At 34.3% G+C, this 17,532-nt stretch overlaps 1 protein-coding gene across 4 annotated transcripts in view; it reads left to right on the forward strand.

Annotated features, from left to right (window-relative positions):
* Window positions 1-17,532, forward strand: part of LOC148940654 (aldehyde dehydrogenase family 1 member B1, mitochondrial-like) — a 136,644-nt gene that overhangs the window by 109,274 nt on the left and 9,838 nt on the right. For all 4 annotated transcript variants that reach the window (XM_089105382.1, XM_089105384.1, XM_089105383.1 and 1 more), the window contains 5 exons: window positions 1,294-1,484; window positions 7,630-7,743; window positions 8,464-8,566; window positions 12,372-12,556; window positions 16,801-16,965. In XM_089105382.1, the coding sequence (XP_088961508.1) occupies window positions 1,294-1,484; window positions 7,630-7,743; window positions 8,464-8,566; window positions 12,372-12,556; window positions 16,801-16,965 (758 nt within the window). The remainder of the gene's footprint in view (window positions 1-1,293; window positions 1,485-7,629; window positions 7,744-8,463; window positions 8,567-12,371; window positions 12,557-16,800; window positions 16,966-17,532) is intronic.

Here is a 17,532-nt window from a genome sequence, read left to right on the forward strand (position 1 = left end):
CCTCTTATGAGATAATTATGTCCGTTAAATAAAAAGGATAGCTAACAATGTTATTTATTAAATAGGGTTATAAGGTAACAAATTTTATTTTTGAGGAAATGGGGGGGGGGGTTTTGAACGCATTAAATTTCAGGAAGATATTCTTCAACGCAGACTGGCCTGGAAATATTTTCAAAAAAAACATCCCTAAAAAACCACTGATCGTGATAAAAAAAATCACACTGTAATAAAAAAGGAAGCTTTTGTAACAATTAATACATTAAAGGAATCAATATTTTATTATAATTCCCAATTTACGGATCGACAGCTAAGCACTTTTTTTCAAAAACATACTTAAAAAGACAGATTATATTTATAAAAAAAAACACACTAAATGAATACTGGCCTGTAAGTATTTTCAAAAAAATCCCTAAAAAAAAACCCACTGATCTTGATAAAAAAAAAAGCAACTGATACTTATAGAAAAATTAATATTTTGTAAAAATTAATACATTAAAAAAATCAAAATTTTATTGTAATTCCCAAATTACAAATATAAAATCTAAGCAATTTTTTCAAAAAAAACATTCAATAAAAATACCACCTATCTTGATAAGAAATAACACAGAAAATTTCAACCTATAAGAGACTTAGAGGTTTTTTTCAACTAATAAAAACAACAGGCTTCTAAGTATATAAGTACACTTAGTTCTAGTTTAATGAAAGAATTTTTTCCTTAACTTAATGACAGTTTATTTTTAATAATGAGAATATTTTTTACTCACAATAAAATTTTTAGAATTATCCTTTTTTTACATTTAAACTTCTTTTACAAAAAATGCTTGTAATCTTTAATATAAACGATTCGAAACTGATGGAGAATCAAATATGCAACCTGAATATATACAAAAAAATAATAGGCGAGTAAAAAGAAGAGACACCAGTTTTTTGGACTAAAAAAAGACATTGAACTTTGAAATTGCGTCATTCCTCTGAGTGTAAAGAGCTATGATGACCTGTTTGTACTAGGCGTTGTAGAATAACCTGGTATTGGCACATGTGGCGTAAGCAAAGTAGTACCTTGGTTACTACTAAAGTAGTCTATGTGCTAAAGTGCCGTTTTTTTTCCATGCATCAATGCTTTTGATCCTGGTTTAAAAAGGTTTTACTGACCCTTAAAGTCTTAGAAGAATATTTTGAAAACATTTAAAGTCTGATTTCTTCCTCTAGTAGATTCAAAATGTTAAGCATTTTGTAACAGACGTTATTTAATGTCAAAATTTTATTTTAAAAACTTAAAACTTATTTCCATAGATGGTCCACATATGACAATAACAAGAAAAGAGCCAGTTGGAGTTGTTGGACAAATTATTCCTTGGAATTATCCTCTTTTGATGACCGCTTGGAAATGGGGACCTGCTCTTGCAACTGGATGTACTATCGTTATGAAACCATCTGTTAACACTCCCTTAACCACTCTCCATATGGCTGCTTTAAGTAAGGAAGTAAGTGGCATGTAATTATTATTCTTTCTTTTTCCCCTAAGAAAATAAAATGGGATTTCGTTGCCACATAAGATCAGAATTTTTTCTTGAATCCTGTTTTCATTATAAACTACATTTTATATCTTAAACAAACTTCAAACTAGATAACGCTAGTAGTGGGAGGGTTCCAGGGCCAACCGAATCCTGATCCGGACATATTTTTATACTTGTAAGAGATGCAAGTGGCATGTAATCATTATTTTTTTTCCCTGAGAAATTAAAACGTTGTAAAAACCTTTTACTTTAGTTTTGCTACTTTTACTCCCTGGTTCGGTTTCTTTTGTTTCAATCCTTTCACTAGAAACATCAACTTATTACTGGCTTCTTTTGTTCGGCTCTTTTTATTTTAATCCTTTCACTAGAAATTTCATCGGCCGAAATTTTCACGAGCGCGATAGAATTGAGAAGTCCTTCTACCTAAAGAATTGTCTAATCATTCTTACTGAACTAAATTTACACGTCGGCGAAAATTGGTAGAAATTCACTAAAATATGCAAGACTTAATTAAATTGACAGCTCTTTGTGCTGCAGCTTTATAATCTTAGTTTCCTTTTAAACGACACAAGAAAACACTGTGGGGGATGAAGGGTGGGAGGCTTTTGGGTTACGCCTATCCTGGATATAGGCGTAAAATACGCCAAAAAATGAAAACAATCAAAAATGGGGTTTTTAAAGGCCAAACAAAAATACTGAAGAAACAAACAAAACAAATACTTCGAGAGAACAATCACCTCTCTTCTTCAGCGCGAAACAAAATAATATAAACAAGGAAAATACCAAAGAAAAAAAACAAACACGGAAAGTCAACAAAGCCGATTAAAAACCAATTAAAAAACCATCCAAAAAATTAAAAGATAAATAAAATGCAATAAAAGACAAAATTATAAGAATTAAAATCAAATACCTAACAACCATGAAAAGAGGTGTTCACCAATATCCGCGATTTACACAAAATCCAAAAATCCTTAACTGCCATCAGTGGATACTAAAGAACAACTCCGATTGTTTGTTATCCAATATTTTACAAAAAGCCTGACATTAGGGAAGCAATGTTTTATAAAAAAAAGGGACGTCCTGGATCAGTGTAGTCATATTTGCTTCCTTATTTTTTCTTAATTGAAGTTTCCCAGGTCCTGAAATTGTTGGTATACTAAAGAGTGGAAGGTACCATTGAATATACGCGTATCTTAATCTACAATTTAAAAAAAAAAAATCTTTTTATGCTTCTTTCTGTTTATTTAAGGTCCCCTTGGTCCTGAAATTTTAATTAAAGTGTCTACTTGCCCTGAAATTTCAAAGCGGATCTGCGTGAAAAATCAAGTTTTTTTGTGCTAAGAATCGAAATAACCAAATTCTATTCGAAATTTATTGTCTTGTTAAAATCTCCAAAATAAAATCACAAAAAAGAAATTTATTGTCTTGTTAAAGTAAACACATTTATATTTTTTTCAGTAAAGTTTTCTCAGTCCTTTCAGTCCTTGTTAAAGGAACCTTAATTTTCATTAAGGTTCTATAACTTTTAGGGGGTCTTTCCCCCTTTTTTTGAAAATTAGCCAAATTTTCTCAGGCGCGTAACTTTTGATGGGTAGCACTAAACTTGATGAAAGTTATATATTTGAAATCAGCATTGAAATCTGATTCTTTTGATGTATCTATTGGTATCAAAAACCCGTTTTCTAGAGTTTCGGTTACCATTGAGCCGGGTCGCTCCTTACTTACAGTTCGTTACCACGAACTGTTTGATATGGACTAAGAGAGTCTTAAAGAAGGAATGTGCCACAGCAGGGTATTATGGCTTCTGAAACTGGGGAGCTCAATTAGTAGTTTTTTGATAATTTTAAATCGATTCGCTATCTCAGAATGTACACTCGGTAGCTATTACTTTACAGCATAAAATGGCCCAGAATACCAATTCTTACGGCATAGTCTCTTTGCTACGTCAAAATCCACCATGACCTTTTATTTTCGCTTAAGTAAGCCCTTTTCTAGTATTTCAGGACCAATAATTTTTAATGATAAATTCTTGTGGAAGCAAAAGAACCAAATAAACACGAATCCTTGGTCTCAAAATTTCTCATTTCTGTAGCTAGAAGCTTGAAATCTCTGCTATAGAGTATTCCGATGTGCAAAATGTGATGATGTAATTTTCATCGACATCACCTCCCTTTGTAGGATTGTTTTCCCCATTTTACATATCAGGCAACCGCTCGCTGGCTCGTAAATTTGGGTGAGGAATTCTAAACTTAATGGATTTTAAATATTCAGAATCACCATAAAAAGCCAGTTATTTGATGTTTCCTTAAAGTTATTGCTTTCCTTAGAGTTTCGGTTACTATTCACACAAGCCACTCCTTACTTACAGTTCGTTACCGCGAACTGTTTGAAATCCCTTTTGTACTTCAACGTATGTCAAATTCCGATGTTTTGTTTCGTGTTTATCATCATCAAATTGAAAATGCTTCTAAAAAGCTTATTAAAGCGGTTGGACACTGTAAAATTGAGTCCATTTGAAGTGTGCTTTTTCTTAGCAATTAAGATTTGTAAACATGTGTTGCACAATTTTTAATTATAATATTTCTAGTGTTTGCTTATGGTGCCTGGAAAACAGTGGTCATAAGAAACGACTCATTACCAGTCCAAATATTCATTGAAATAATTAATTTAGGGTAACTATTGGGCGAGATTTGTCCTTTACCGTAACTTAATTGGTCTAGAAAGATCTCAGCATAATAAACGATATCAGTGTGCTTGATAGAGCGCATTAACGGTGCAAAATTAGAAGTTAATTTAGTTTATTAGAACTTATGATGTCGTATTTGGTCCCAAGGTTTGCACATACGTAATCTGAGCATTTTGTTATTCTAAATCATTGGTTTCCATTTGCCGTTACGGCAATTTGAAAGCTTGAAATCATTTTGCAAGCCTCAGTGTCGGCTAACGTTCTTCTAGGGGATTGACCATCATGATTTTTCTCAAGTTGTTAGATTAGAAAGGAATTTGTTTCGCCATGATTTTCGCTTGTCAAAGGAACGACTTTATACAAAATTGACAAAATTGAGTGAGGAGTTTTCAATGAGAAACCGTATTTATTCTCCAAGATTCACTCTTGGACCCGGTATGGTTAACCTCTCTTCTAGAACATTTGAAACCCAGGAAATTGAAACACAGGAAAAAGGCCAAAAATTCTCTTTTCTACCAAAACGGGTTCCTGTGGAGGATATAGTCTCCTCTTTAGAGTCCACTTTGCATGCATACTACCCATCTGTCACAAGTACTGATGAAGTTAGGTCTTATCTCATAAATATCCTTTATCATAGCCAAAAAGAGGCTAAGTCTTCTACCACATTCACATAAAAAAATTTACATGATATAAAAATATTATCTAACCTCCGCAAAGACCCATCTATTATAATAACCAAAGCAGACAAAAGCAACTCACTCGTTGTGATGGATACGGCAGACTATGACAACAAAATCTTTTCACTTTTAAAAGACACAAGTACATATAAACCGATCACTCATGATCCTATTGATCAATTTGCTAATAATATTATAAATGAATTAAAGCAGCTAAAAGAGAATTGTCAAATCACACCACAATTATGCAACAAATTTTACCCCCGTGGTAGTTTCTGTCCAAAATTTTATGGCTTACTAAAACTGCATAAACAAGGCATTCCCCTAAGACCTATCGTAGCATATACTAAAGCACCCGCTTCCAATATTGGAAAATAGCTTTGTACAGCTTTCAAACCTTTTCTATATTCACAAAATTCCTACAAAAATCAGTAATTCGGTAGATTCGGTTAAAAAACTTAATAACACAAGTATTTCAGAAAACACAATAATTAGTAGTTTTGATATTGTTTCCATGTACACGAATATAGATGTGGCTACTTCTGAGCAGTTATTAAAAACAAAAAGAGAGGAAATTTATCACACTAGAAAAATAAGTGTCGGGGACTTCGGGTGAAGTTTTCTTTAATCTTGTTAAAATCCGTAGTACGTTTTCACTGTATTTTACGTGTCTTGATAATTTTTATCACTAAATAAATTGGTTACGAATTGGTGCAGCTCTATCCGGCCTACAGGCTAATATTTATGTCGAGAACCTTGAAAATTGGGCATTAAATTCTTATTTTTTAAAACATGTCTATTGGGGTGGTTACATGGATGACGTAATTTCACTTTGGAATTATGGGGAAACTGAACTTCGGGGTTCCCTAGATCATCTTAATACTTATGATAGAAATTTGCAGTTTACCGTAGAAATTGAATTTGAAAATAAACTACCATTTTTAGATGTGCTAATTATCCGTAATGCTAATAATTTTGACTTCACTATCTATAGAAAACGAAAACGAAACTATAGATATCTTTATTTTAATTCAAATCACTCCCCACAAGTTAAAAGAGCAGTTGTAACTTCTCTTATTGACCGCTGCCCTGAACATATGCTCCGCTTCATACATAAAAGAAGAAATAAATTTTATCAGAGATATTCTTTTTGGCAACGGATACCCCATTCCTTTTGTCAATAATACGATTAACCATAGACTAAAAAGATATTTTCGTAAATTCAATGATATTTCACAGTGTGAGGCTCCGGAAAAACCCTCTAATATAATTTATCTTCCGTACATCCCAATAATCACCACAAAAATAAAAAATATTTGCACAAAAAACAATCTGTATTTAGTTTTCACCAATAATTTTAAAATCACAAATTTCGTAAACTCCGGTAAAGATAAAACCCCAGTTACTCGCCAAAGAGGGGTTTATCAAATACCATGCGATTGTGGCAATTACTACGTTGGCAGAACTAATCAGAATCTAGAAAAACGGATACACCAGTATAAAGAAGACATAGACAAAGCGTTAATTGCTAATAATTCTAATAACTCCTTTGATTCTGCTTTAGCTAGCCATATATTTGATAATCCCAGCCACACAATATTTTTTGAAAAATCTTATCTCATTAGTAGTGATTTGGGGATAAAACAGGTGGTCCGGGAATCAATCGAAATTAGGCTCAAAATAAACAAAAATATTTCCTTAAATAGGGACTTGAATATTCACTGAATTCTTTGTACTCAAATTTAATTAAAAATGATCTAACAAAATATTTTATTAAACCAATTGACAATAGTATTGAACCCGTTACAAAAAGGCCTTTAAGACTAGCTGCTAAAAAAGCAAGATTAGCTTTGAAAACTTGTAGTTAATGATTTCATTTTATTTCGTTTGAATGAATTCATCCTCTCTCATCATTTTATTTATCAGTCCTGGTTGAACTTCGTTGAAGTAAGGATACTGGGGCTGTTTTAAAGGTTTTTTAAAAGCGTTTTTTTAAAAAGCATTTTTAGTTTTAAACTTTGTTTGTTTTTATATATATTTTTTCTTTAATGTTGTGCTGAAGACGGCCCTTGGACATAGGGCAGAAATATTCACCGATTTAAATTGCAAAGCCTTGGAAAATATTTCCCTATTGTTTTTAAGTTGTGTTTGTTTGAGATTTATTGTTTGACTGTAAAATTTGATTGAAAAGACAATGAAATTTTACGTCTCTTTTGTTGGTGAGCTTGTCAATCAAAGCGGGTGGCACCACAGGGAACTCCCAAAGCAGCCAAATTGCTCGGTTATAATACCTTTGAACTGATCTTTAGTGTTTTCCTGGCAGGTATGCTAAAACGCTTTTAGGAACTGTTTTTTTTCTAAACTCTGAAAAAAAAAAATCTGCTCTATTTAATCAAAAAAAAAAAAAAAATTCTGATGGTGTAGTTTTCATTCAAACTCAATTTCTCTTTCTCTGGCACAAAGTGGGAGAAGTTAAATGGTTTTTGTGACATTTCCGGGAAAGTGGGCGTCAGCTTTTAATTCTCTGTCATTTACTCGGATCAATTATCTGAGTTCTATAAGTTATGGCAAGACCACACAGTCAGTTCTAAATAGTTTGGCCACAGAAAATAAAAAAGTTTAGAGCGGACGAGATAGGGGGATCTTTTAAGGTAGTACATCCACCTAAGGACAAAACACTAGAAGCTTCACTTGAGCAATAGGATGTCTCAGTTGAAGTTCCTCTTGAATTAACTAATTATAATTTTAGGCTGGTTTTCCGGACGGTGTAATTAACGTCGTTCCAGGCCGTGGCTCAACCGCAGGCAATGCTCTGTCCAAACATATGGATGTTAATAAAATAGCATTCACAGGATCAACTGAGGTAAGACTATGGTTATATTCTTAAAATACTTAGGTTTACTATTCGAGTTTTCTTATTACCCATACAGTTGTTGCTGTCAATACTCCACTTGGTGCTACAGCAAACTATGAATTAATAGTATGCTGATCAATAAAATCACTAGACAATATTTACCATTTTGTTTTGCAAAAATTTCTACCACAAAACAATTTGCGTAGCATACAAACTATTTCTTGTTCTCTGAAAGTGCATATGTTCAAAGTTCAAATGTAACGCTCAAGATTGAACAGCATAATCCCCCAACGGCAAGTTCATTAATTAGTCATCTTCACGAGTGAGCGTAGATATACTGTTGGTTATCCTCCATGTCAAACATCGTCGTAGGATGCATATTGGTAGCCTCAGACAAGTCTTGAGCGAAAATTTACACAATGAGTACAAAATTAATCAAAACTTAGATAAAAATCACAAGATAACATAAGCAGACATTTGCTCAATGACTAAAAAGAAGTTAAGTAAAAGTTTTGTAGATGAAAAAAGGCTGATTAAACTCGATGTAATTTTAAATGATATGAATTTACTAAATAGCTCCCTTCTCGAGTATTCTAATTTGTCTTTTGACTCGATTGCTTTTTCTTGTAACTAACCGCTTTCTTCCCAGTTTTATCTTAATGTTTTGTTATCATCTTTTTTGTTTATAGAAGATAAAACACTTTGATATCGAATACTGTCGAATTTTAGATCGGTAAGAAGATTATGAAAGCTGCTGCAGAAACGAATTTGAAGAGAGTCTCTCTTGAACTTGGCGGAAAGTCTCCACTAATAATACTGCCAGATGCAGATAGTAAGTTATTTTCCTCGCCAGTTTTAAGTTCTTCCCCTTACTTGCCTTGATAATTATCAATAATTGCAATTTTTACTTTTAAGTAGTAGTCAAATGGGTAATTAGTTCATGCAATGGATGAGAAAATTTCCAAAGAAAATTGCTTCATAAAACATCAATTGACAATTAAGAAGTCATTCAGAAGTCAAAAATTTCAATGGTTATTCTAATCGTGCATAATTCATTAATTTAAGTTATTAACCAAAAATCAAGGACCTACGCAAGTTCAACTGATTTTTAAAAAGGGGCAAAACTCCCTCCCAAAAGAACAAGTGATCTTGACAAATTAAATCATCAAAATCAGTGTATCATGGAGCTCTATTGATGAAATTTCAAGCTCCCGTCTAGGAAAATACGAACTATTACAATTTTCTCTCGGGAAGCATGATAACAGAGCCCTGTACTCTATTTCCTGGGGGTAATCTAATCGGTCCAAGGTTCTCAAATTGTCGGGAGAGGACTCATTTGATTGGAAACTGGAAGTTTTAGTCCCCGTTTTAAGAGTCAAAAGTAATCGGAGGGCAACTACCCCCCCCCTCCCCCACAAGCTCTTTTTTCCCAAATACATCCATACAAAAGTTGAGATTTCCCTTTTTGTTCAACATAGTCCAAAGGTGAAATCACTATGCCTCCGGGGTAAACAAAACCCCTCACAGCCAGGTGGTAGGGTTATAAGTTATACAAGTTGCCCATTGTTAACATTTAAGGCTTTATAGAAGGGGTGGTTGTATGAACTTTGTAGGAGGCTCATTTTATTATAAATCGAAAGTTCTAGTTCTCTTTAAGATTCAAAAGTGATTGGAGGGCAACCAGCCACCCCCCCCCCCCCCTGGCCCGGACTTTTTTTCAAAATGGATGTGATCAAAATTTTGGAATACCCATTTTGTTGGAAATAGTCATTAGGCAAAATAACTCCGCCTCTGGGGTGTATTACGGTTAAATTTAAAAGAAATGTTAAGATGTATACCAAATACAATCAAAGCACACTTTGCCCTTGCTGGTTGTGAAAAGGAAATATCAGCAACATTTATTGAACGGCTGAGGGTATTAGGTTTAAATTTTCAAGAAAGTCTGAGGGGATGTTGAAGAGAGATTGGAATCCCCTATCCAAAAATAGTCGAAATTTTGTAACTATCAATTTGTTCAAACTAGTCAAGAGGTGTTGTAACTGGTGGCCGGAATTTACCCCCCCCCCCGAAGAAAATTCCCCCCACGGATCCCCGCCCGGAAAATATCCCCCGCGGAGAAAAAAACGGGAAATACCCCCACCCCCCGTGGAAAATAAGGCTTTCCAAATTTGAGAATTTTACTTGCTTTATTTGTTTGATTTCTGTAGGGGGAAGACATTTTGGTACTTGTGTATTATGCGCCACTCACTCAAGTATGCGCTGTGTAAAATTCGAGAACCCATCGGTTTTATCGTTAGTTTCTTTGTTACTTTAGAAATAAATTTGGGCTTTAGATTTGCACATTAGGGGGGGGGGGGATAAAGTATAGTGGGTCTGCATGCAAAATGTGTTTAGTTCAATTATTCTGCGCATTAGACAGATAGATAGATAAGTGTATTTTAAAGCCAAATATACGGTCATGAACACAGTAAAACAACATAAATGAAAGACACAAATAACATAAACTTTGATCAGTGATCATCATAAAACACTTAAATGAAACACTACACTAACCTAATAATAGTACTTAATACTTGGGAAAAACGGTCATTGATAAAAAAAACATTTCTTCCATAATTTTTTAGCGGTCATATATTTAGAAAGAATTGTTTTCTGACTTCAAACTATCCAAATACTTTATCCCCAATATATAGCAAATGCAAATATAATAGCCCAAATTATATGCTTCCACTAATGTAAATAAAGAATTGTTGCATAATTTCGGTTAAAACAAGCTGCAACATATCTGCATTTCGGCAAAAAAAAAAATCCTTGGCGGAAGGCAAGGAAGAATGGGGGCATCGGAGGGGCCATGGGACACATTTGAACTTTCTAATGAGAGTAACTAAAATTTTATGTTCAAACAAGGTGCAAATAAGGCGGAAATAAGTTCATTGTTTTCATATTTTGGTGAAAGTTTTTATATCCTCAGAGATCTTCAATTTCTGATTCTCCATAATTCCAATTGACAAAAACGTCCATGTACTTCCATATTTTTTTATTTGAAACATGATTCATGATTCTTAATTCAATTTTTTTACATAATTTACATAAATATTTGCTGAGAGCGGACTCAAGGCCCTCCCCCCCTGATAAACCTCTAAAGCCATGGAAGAAATTTTTTCTAAACTTTAAATAGTCTGTGTAGTTATTGGCAATTTTAAATAAATCCAAAAGGGTTTCTATCTCTATCCTTGTAATAATTCATCTATTATATCTTTGTGTTGTTTATTTTTTTTTTAATATCAATGGAGCTTCCCATTTGAACTCAGAAACATTCCTAAAAAACTCAGGCACAGTAGAAAGCTTTGGTTATCTCTCTCTGACACAGACGGTACTAACTCCACTTCAGCTCATATACTGTTGGCTCTTACTGAAGGAGAAGGGATACCATCATTTCTAGCGCTTGGCAAGAATTGTACTTAGCTTTTTGAATTGTTCAAGAGGCTAGGTTCATTATTCGCAACGGATGTTGCGAACATGTACCCTTCGGCTGTCTATACTTTAGAGCCTTAATTTTGAAAAAAAAAATTCAAGTGAGCAATGGTACATTCATATGCATTTAAAGAGCAAAAAAGAATACATGATAGGATCGTAATGACGTCGTATATAGTATGAAAGCTGTTGTATCCAAGCAATATTTTTCATTAGCATAAAATATACCTAGACGACGATCCAAAAAAACATACGAAGTTCATGGTCTTTAAAGCTTCCTTCCGGGGAATACACGTAAAAATTTTAATAATAAAATTTACATATCACGTGGGGGGCATCAGGACTTAAGAAATGCCTAGGTGGGGGCATGGCCAAAAATCAGTTGGGAAGATCTTTATCTATCTCTCGAAACAAGCTAAAATCAGTTGCAGATGAAAACAAAAGACAAAACCAATGTATTACTCCAGTAGCAAAGCTATCTAATGAATGGTATCACTTTTGGTTTTTGTACCCTTGGTTGCTTTGTAGATGATTGTTTTTACTCTTAGTGCACGACGTCTGCAAAATGTCTGCAAAAATATTTTTGAAAATGTCCCATCATTATAATTACTATCTCAGTAGAGTACAAGGCCATACCTAGAGGGGGTAAGGGGGGTTTGAACCTCCCTCCCCCGAAATGTTTGTCTAACGTAAGAACTTAACAAAAATGAATATAAAAAAATCTTGTATGCGTTTTCTGAGTTTTTTTTGTGAACCCCCCCCCCCCCGAATTTTTTTTTAGTAAATCCCCCTCCGAAAAAAATCCCGGGTACAGCCTTGGTAGAGTAGTCAATATTGAGTCGTGCAGGAGGGGAGGAAATATGTAGGCTCTCGGGAGGCCTGTTTTCTTGGGAGACAAAAACTTCTATTTTAGTAAACATAAATATTTCTAAACTTTATTGCCCTGTGGAAGAATAGCATGGCAATTAAGACAAAGATGCCAGTGCTTTTTCTATAGGATCTTTTCAGTAGCTGAGCTGAATATCAAGGGTCTTCTTTAGTAGTATTTGTGAAGTTTGTTAGATATGCAACTTGGCTCTCCGATTATTGTATTTTAGTTACTTTTGTTCTAAAGACTAGGTAAAATTTTTATGCTTCCAACTAATTTGATTTATTTTCTATAGTCGATGAAGCAGTCTCATTTTCCCAAGATGCAATTTATGTAACAATGGGGCAATGCTGCAGTGCTGGGTCTCGTACTCTTGTTCACGAATCTATTTATGATGAATTTGTCAAAAAATCTGTGGAAGCTGCAAAAAAGCGGAAGATCGGCGATCCATTTGAAAAGGGTGTAAATCACGGCCCAATGGTTAGTATCGAAGTCGAACTTACTCATTTTTTTTTTCAGGTGGAGGATGATCAAAATTCACTGGCATTTACTATATTTGCTTATAACTGAGCTATTGACACTGCTAGCCGTCTGAATTATTTTGTTTTCTTTTTTGTATATCAAAGATGGCATGTCTGTACTAGCTCCATTGTAGTAGTTCAATTGCCTTATATAATGTCAAGCCCAAATAGTTCCAGAGGTGAAAAAAACTGTTTTCTTTATTACATTTTATGATAAAAACCTTACCTTTGTTTGGTTTTATTATTTATACGTGCAAGTATTAAAAAAGAATTTTTTGTTACACCCGGAAGATGGAGGATTAAAAATTACATTAGTTACATTTGGCAATAGTCAAATAAATAATGTATCCCGTTATACAGCAACGTGTGCAGTATGCTTTTCAAAATTCAAGGGTCCTAAGGGGCTGCCCTTGCTTCATAAAAAAGTAAAAAAACGCTCTAACTATGTAAAATATATAGAAGAAAATCACATGGCTGGCTCGTAAGAATTCTGATATTCAAGAGTTTTGTTTTGCTGTTTTCTGGTCTATAGGCCTACTTTCCTAAATTATTATCAGACATTTTTATAGCCACAAGGACTGTGCCCAAAAGGATAACACCCAAGGAAATAATTCTGTCAATAAAATTTTTCATCAAAATTGTATTATCCTCACAAAAACTACAAACAGATATTCCCATAGAACAGTACGGTTCTATAACGTTTTGCAACTTGGCCAGCTAATATTTTTCGTGCTTTTAAAGGACCTGAAGTGTCCTTGCACAGTGTCACTATTTTTTCCGATCATTGGACAAAATACCATCATTTTTTTTTTTTTTGATCGGAAAAAGTGCTTTTTTTGTCATGGTAAAAAGTTTCATTTTTTTGTTATCGGACAAGGTGCCACTGTTTCATTCCACTATTTCAAAAAGTGTCATTGCTTTTGCATCAATCCTATTTTTTTTAACCTGCATATCTCTGAACTGGATGTTCTCAACACATCTATTATTCCAAATGCTGATAACCTTATTATTTGGAAAGCTGGTAAAGATTATATAATTTATTCAGTGATGTGAATAGGATGTTAATGCGGTGTTTACTTTATCCAATTCTTTTGAACCCCCTGTGAGAACAATCATTAATAAAATTGTATAACTAATAGCCATTTTTCTTTTCCACATCTTCATGTAAAGAATGCTCCCATTCCAATTTGTGAAATCTATAAACTTTCTTGAACTTATTTTAGATTCAAAATGAAAACGGCATGAATATATCTCCTAATTAATGGTGAGCACACTTAAAAGAATTCCTCGACTAAGAGACTGTTGCCATCTAAATGGGGATACACCCCAAAAGCTTTACTTGATTTTCACAAAATTAGCATCAGACCTAAAATCAGGGATTTTTAGAAAGCAGGCCCTTTTCACTATTTATTAGAGCACGTAGAGGCCATCTCTTCCTTCGTTTGGGAGATTTTTCTTTTTTACCAAGAAGATCAGGTCTAATTTGAAGAATTGTGACTATCAACTGTGGATGAAAGAGACTGCAAGGTTGTTTGAGTCTCTAACGTCACCAGAGTTATCTGTCGGCGTCAGCCTATGTGGCAGAGTCGAATAAATGCCACTATTGGCTTTTGTTAGAGAATTGTAAATTTTTCGAGCGGTTTCAAGGGTTCTACAAGCTCTTCTGCACTGATATTGCAGCCAGTGGGAATATGAGAAGTGTACTACCTTTGGAGGGGGGAGTAAGGGCCACACTATTTGGCCCAAGGTTCCACGCTCTATGTCACCACTAATGCTTCTGTAAATATGTCTTTGGAGGGGGAACAGACTCTCTTGTCGATACTACAATGACGATAAGTCCCAAAAACCTTTTCCTAACCCTGTCAGGGTTCGGGGATAAATAATCTCATACAGTCGTAGAAAATAACTTAATTTTGTTCTCCAGTGTTAATTCCAAGGCTATATATGACAACTCTAAGCAACAACTTTTAATATAGACTTTGAACTCTTAATACGAACTGAACTACAAAATATATGAATACATTAAAAGAAGGGGTCGCCTCGGGCCTGGCCTTGAGTGACGCAGGCTAATCCAATGTATCAAACCCAGAATTGAACTTACATTGTCCAATAATAGGGACCAATGGGCTAAGGTTTAGATCGCCCATGTGACTCTTACGAAATAGTAATACAAAGCTAATTTATTTTCTCTTGCGAAATTGTTGCCTTGACAACGAGAATTTAACTCTGAAATTATAACCATGCATTAGATAAATTTATTTAAAAGGAAAAAGGGACATTTATCTGAAAAAGAAAAGGAGTACAGCACCAACAAAGGCCATCTCTGATTTTATTCTTGGATCATTTCTCCTACATTGTGTTCATCCTGGTCTCCATGCTATTTAAGCTATTCATTTATTTCTGTAGCTTACAAAGAGCAAGACACTAAAGATGTTCATCTGTAACCGCCAGGGTGTTCACGACGGATTTTTCCGTATATTTATGGGATTTGATGTTGGTATACGGACAAAAGAACAGTTATGGAATTTACGGAATACCTACTGAAAAATTTGAATCCCGTTGAAAATGTCAATTTACAGAAAATTCTACTGGATCCAAAACTTGATCTACAGATTTTGCTTCCAACGTTTAACGGATTATAAAAAAAAGCTGGTGGAAACACTAGTAACAGTGTGTTTTATCCCGTCTTTTGAATGCTATACTAACAAAGTTCTCACTTCATTGATTCATGAAATTTCTATCTACTGAATTTTTAGAGTCACTCAGTTTAATGGTTCCCCTCCTTCACCCCCCCCCCTCCCCTGACAACGCAGGCTGCATCCAGACGTTAGAAGCTGGGGCGGAATGCAGTAAAACTGAAAGCAGCCCCAAAAACCCAATTAAGTGACCCAAAAAACCAAGAGATAAAAATTTTCTGAATTTAATAAAGTAAATTTGTTGTTTCTTTTAGTTCAGAAGAGGGGATAAACTATGCTTATTTTTTAAGCAACAAATAACAAAAGCTACTAGAACGTTATTTTTTTCTTTTTTTTGCAATTTAAAAATTCTGAAAAGGTGCTGGGGAAACGTGGAAAAAGGCGGTGTTGTCACCTCCATTTTGTCCAGCCCACCATTTTCGAAGGTTATTAAGAAAATAACGGCAGAACTTTTGTTTTTTTTTGTGTAAAAAATTGTACTTTATATTAGTGTTATCAAGACAAACTTTAAAAAGCACGTAGACATAAGCATTAGCTTTCAAATAACCCCACTATACTGCTCTATATGGTGTTTCACTGTCCGGGAAGTGCTGAAAGCAAAAGAAAGAAAAAAAAGACACAGGGTTGGACACCCCCGGTTGAGATTTTTCGATCATTGTAAGTTTCCAAAGGTGTTCTGTTTGTTTTGATCCGTTGTGGTTTTCGAAGGTTTTCAAGCTCTGAAATTCTCACTAGTACACTTCAGTCACTACTGTTTATCTTTAATTCAAACATAGATATTAGCTACCCTTTCCAAATCAATGTCAGATTCTGATTATTCCACGTTTGTAAAATTAATTAACAATTTCTTTTTCGGCTACAGTGGGCTGGGGTTTGCCCTTTACTGAGACACAACTATTGCTGCAACCATGATATGAGAAATACCATATACAAACAGACGACTTTATATATATTCCAAGACATGAAAGGGACTACAAACTATTATAACTACTTTTGCGTTGATCCCCATGACTCTTTCGCGTTCTTCGATGTCATATTGAGGATGACTTACTGATCCATTATTTTGGTTTACTGATCGCCAAGATTTTCTGTTCAATCCATTTGGAATCTCCTTACTTGGTTGTACAATGCGTGCTGTGTTTACTGTAATATTTGTAAATTTTATTGCTTATATTTTCTGTTCGTTGCATATAATCTTCAGACTAAAACTAGCTAATTTTCTTACTTGGTCTAGAATAGTTCAACATCAGTAGCTAAATAAAGTAGGGAGTAGTTTATTGTATTTTTTTTTTTTTTTTGCAACTAAGTTAGTCCTGAGACTACGAATTCATTCTTTGTCTTTAATTTTTGATGGTTAAATGTTTTTTAATAGTTATGTTCACCTATTTCTAAGAAACTATAATTTTCGCTATTTAGCTGTTAAGTAGCCTACTATTGCCACCCCCAATCACTGTTAGGGTCATTACTATGCGCTACCATCATAAGTAAAAACCGTTTCTTTTCCCAGGTCAGCGAAAAACAGTTCAAACGTGTCATGTCATACATAGAGACAGGTAAAAAGGAAGGAGCGAAGATCGAAACTGGGGGAAACCGTTGGGGCACCAAGGGATATTTTATTGAACCAACTATATTCACCGAAGTCAAGGACTCAATGGAAATTGCAAGAGACGAGGTATATTTCCAATTTATTCGTAGTTGAAGGCGGACTTGTAGATTTCTTTTTTCTGTAGGGACAGGGGGATGGCTATCTTACAAGGGACTACAGATTTGAAGGAATGACAATACAGGAGGGTAATATAGACCGAAGCTCCACACAAAATATATCGTAGCTTCTTGTTCTAAATGGTTACACTAGTTGGATTTCTAGCTTCTTTTTTTCGAGATTTTCTTTCTAGATTTTTTTTTTTTTTTTGGGTGAGCATCGAAAGCTAAGAGCCTGAGAAAATTTGCCTGATTTTGAAATAAAGGGAGGGGAGAATTTGTTTATTTTTTCCCAAGGGTGATCTCATCAAATAAATAGATCTGGAGAGGGTTCGTTTGAACGCTCTAGTACCCTTTTTAAGTGACCAAAACCATTGTGAGATGGGAAAGTTGCATCTTCTGCCATTTTGTCTGCCAAAGTACGATTTTGCTTCAAATAGGACCATGTTGTTATCGATTGAAAGTTCTGAGATAATCAATCGGTTTCAAAGTATCACCAAATTACATATGGAGCTTTTTAGTTGCAGAGGAAGTAACA

Source organism: Artemia sp. Qi Xiang Cuo, chromosome 19 (genome assembly GCF_049724085.1).
Source record: "Artemia sp. Qi Xiang Cuo chromosome 19, ASM4972408v1, whole genome shotgun sequence".
NCBI lineage: Eukaryota > Metazoa > Arthropoda > Branchiopoda > Anostraca > Artemiidae > Artemia > Artemia sp. Qi Xiang Cuo.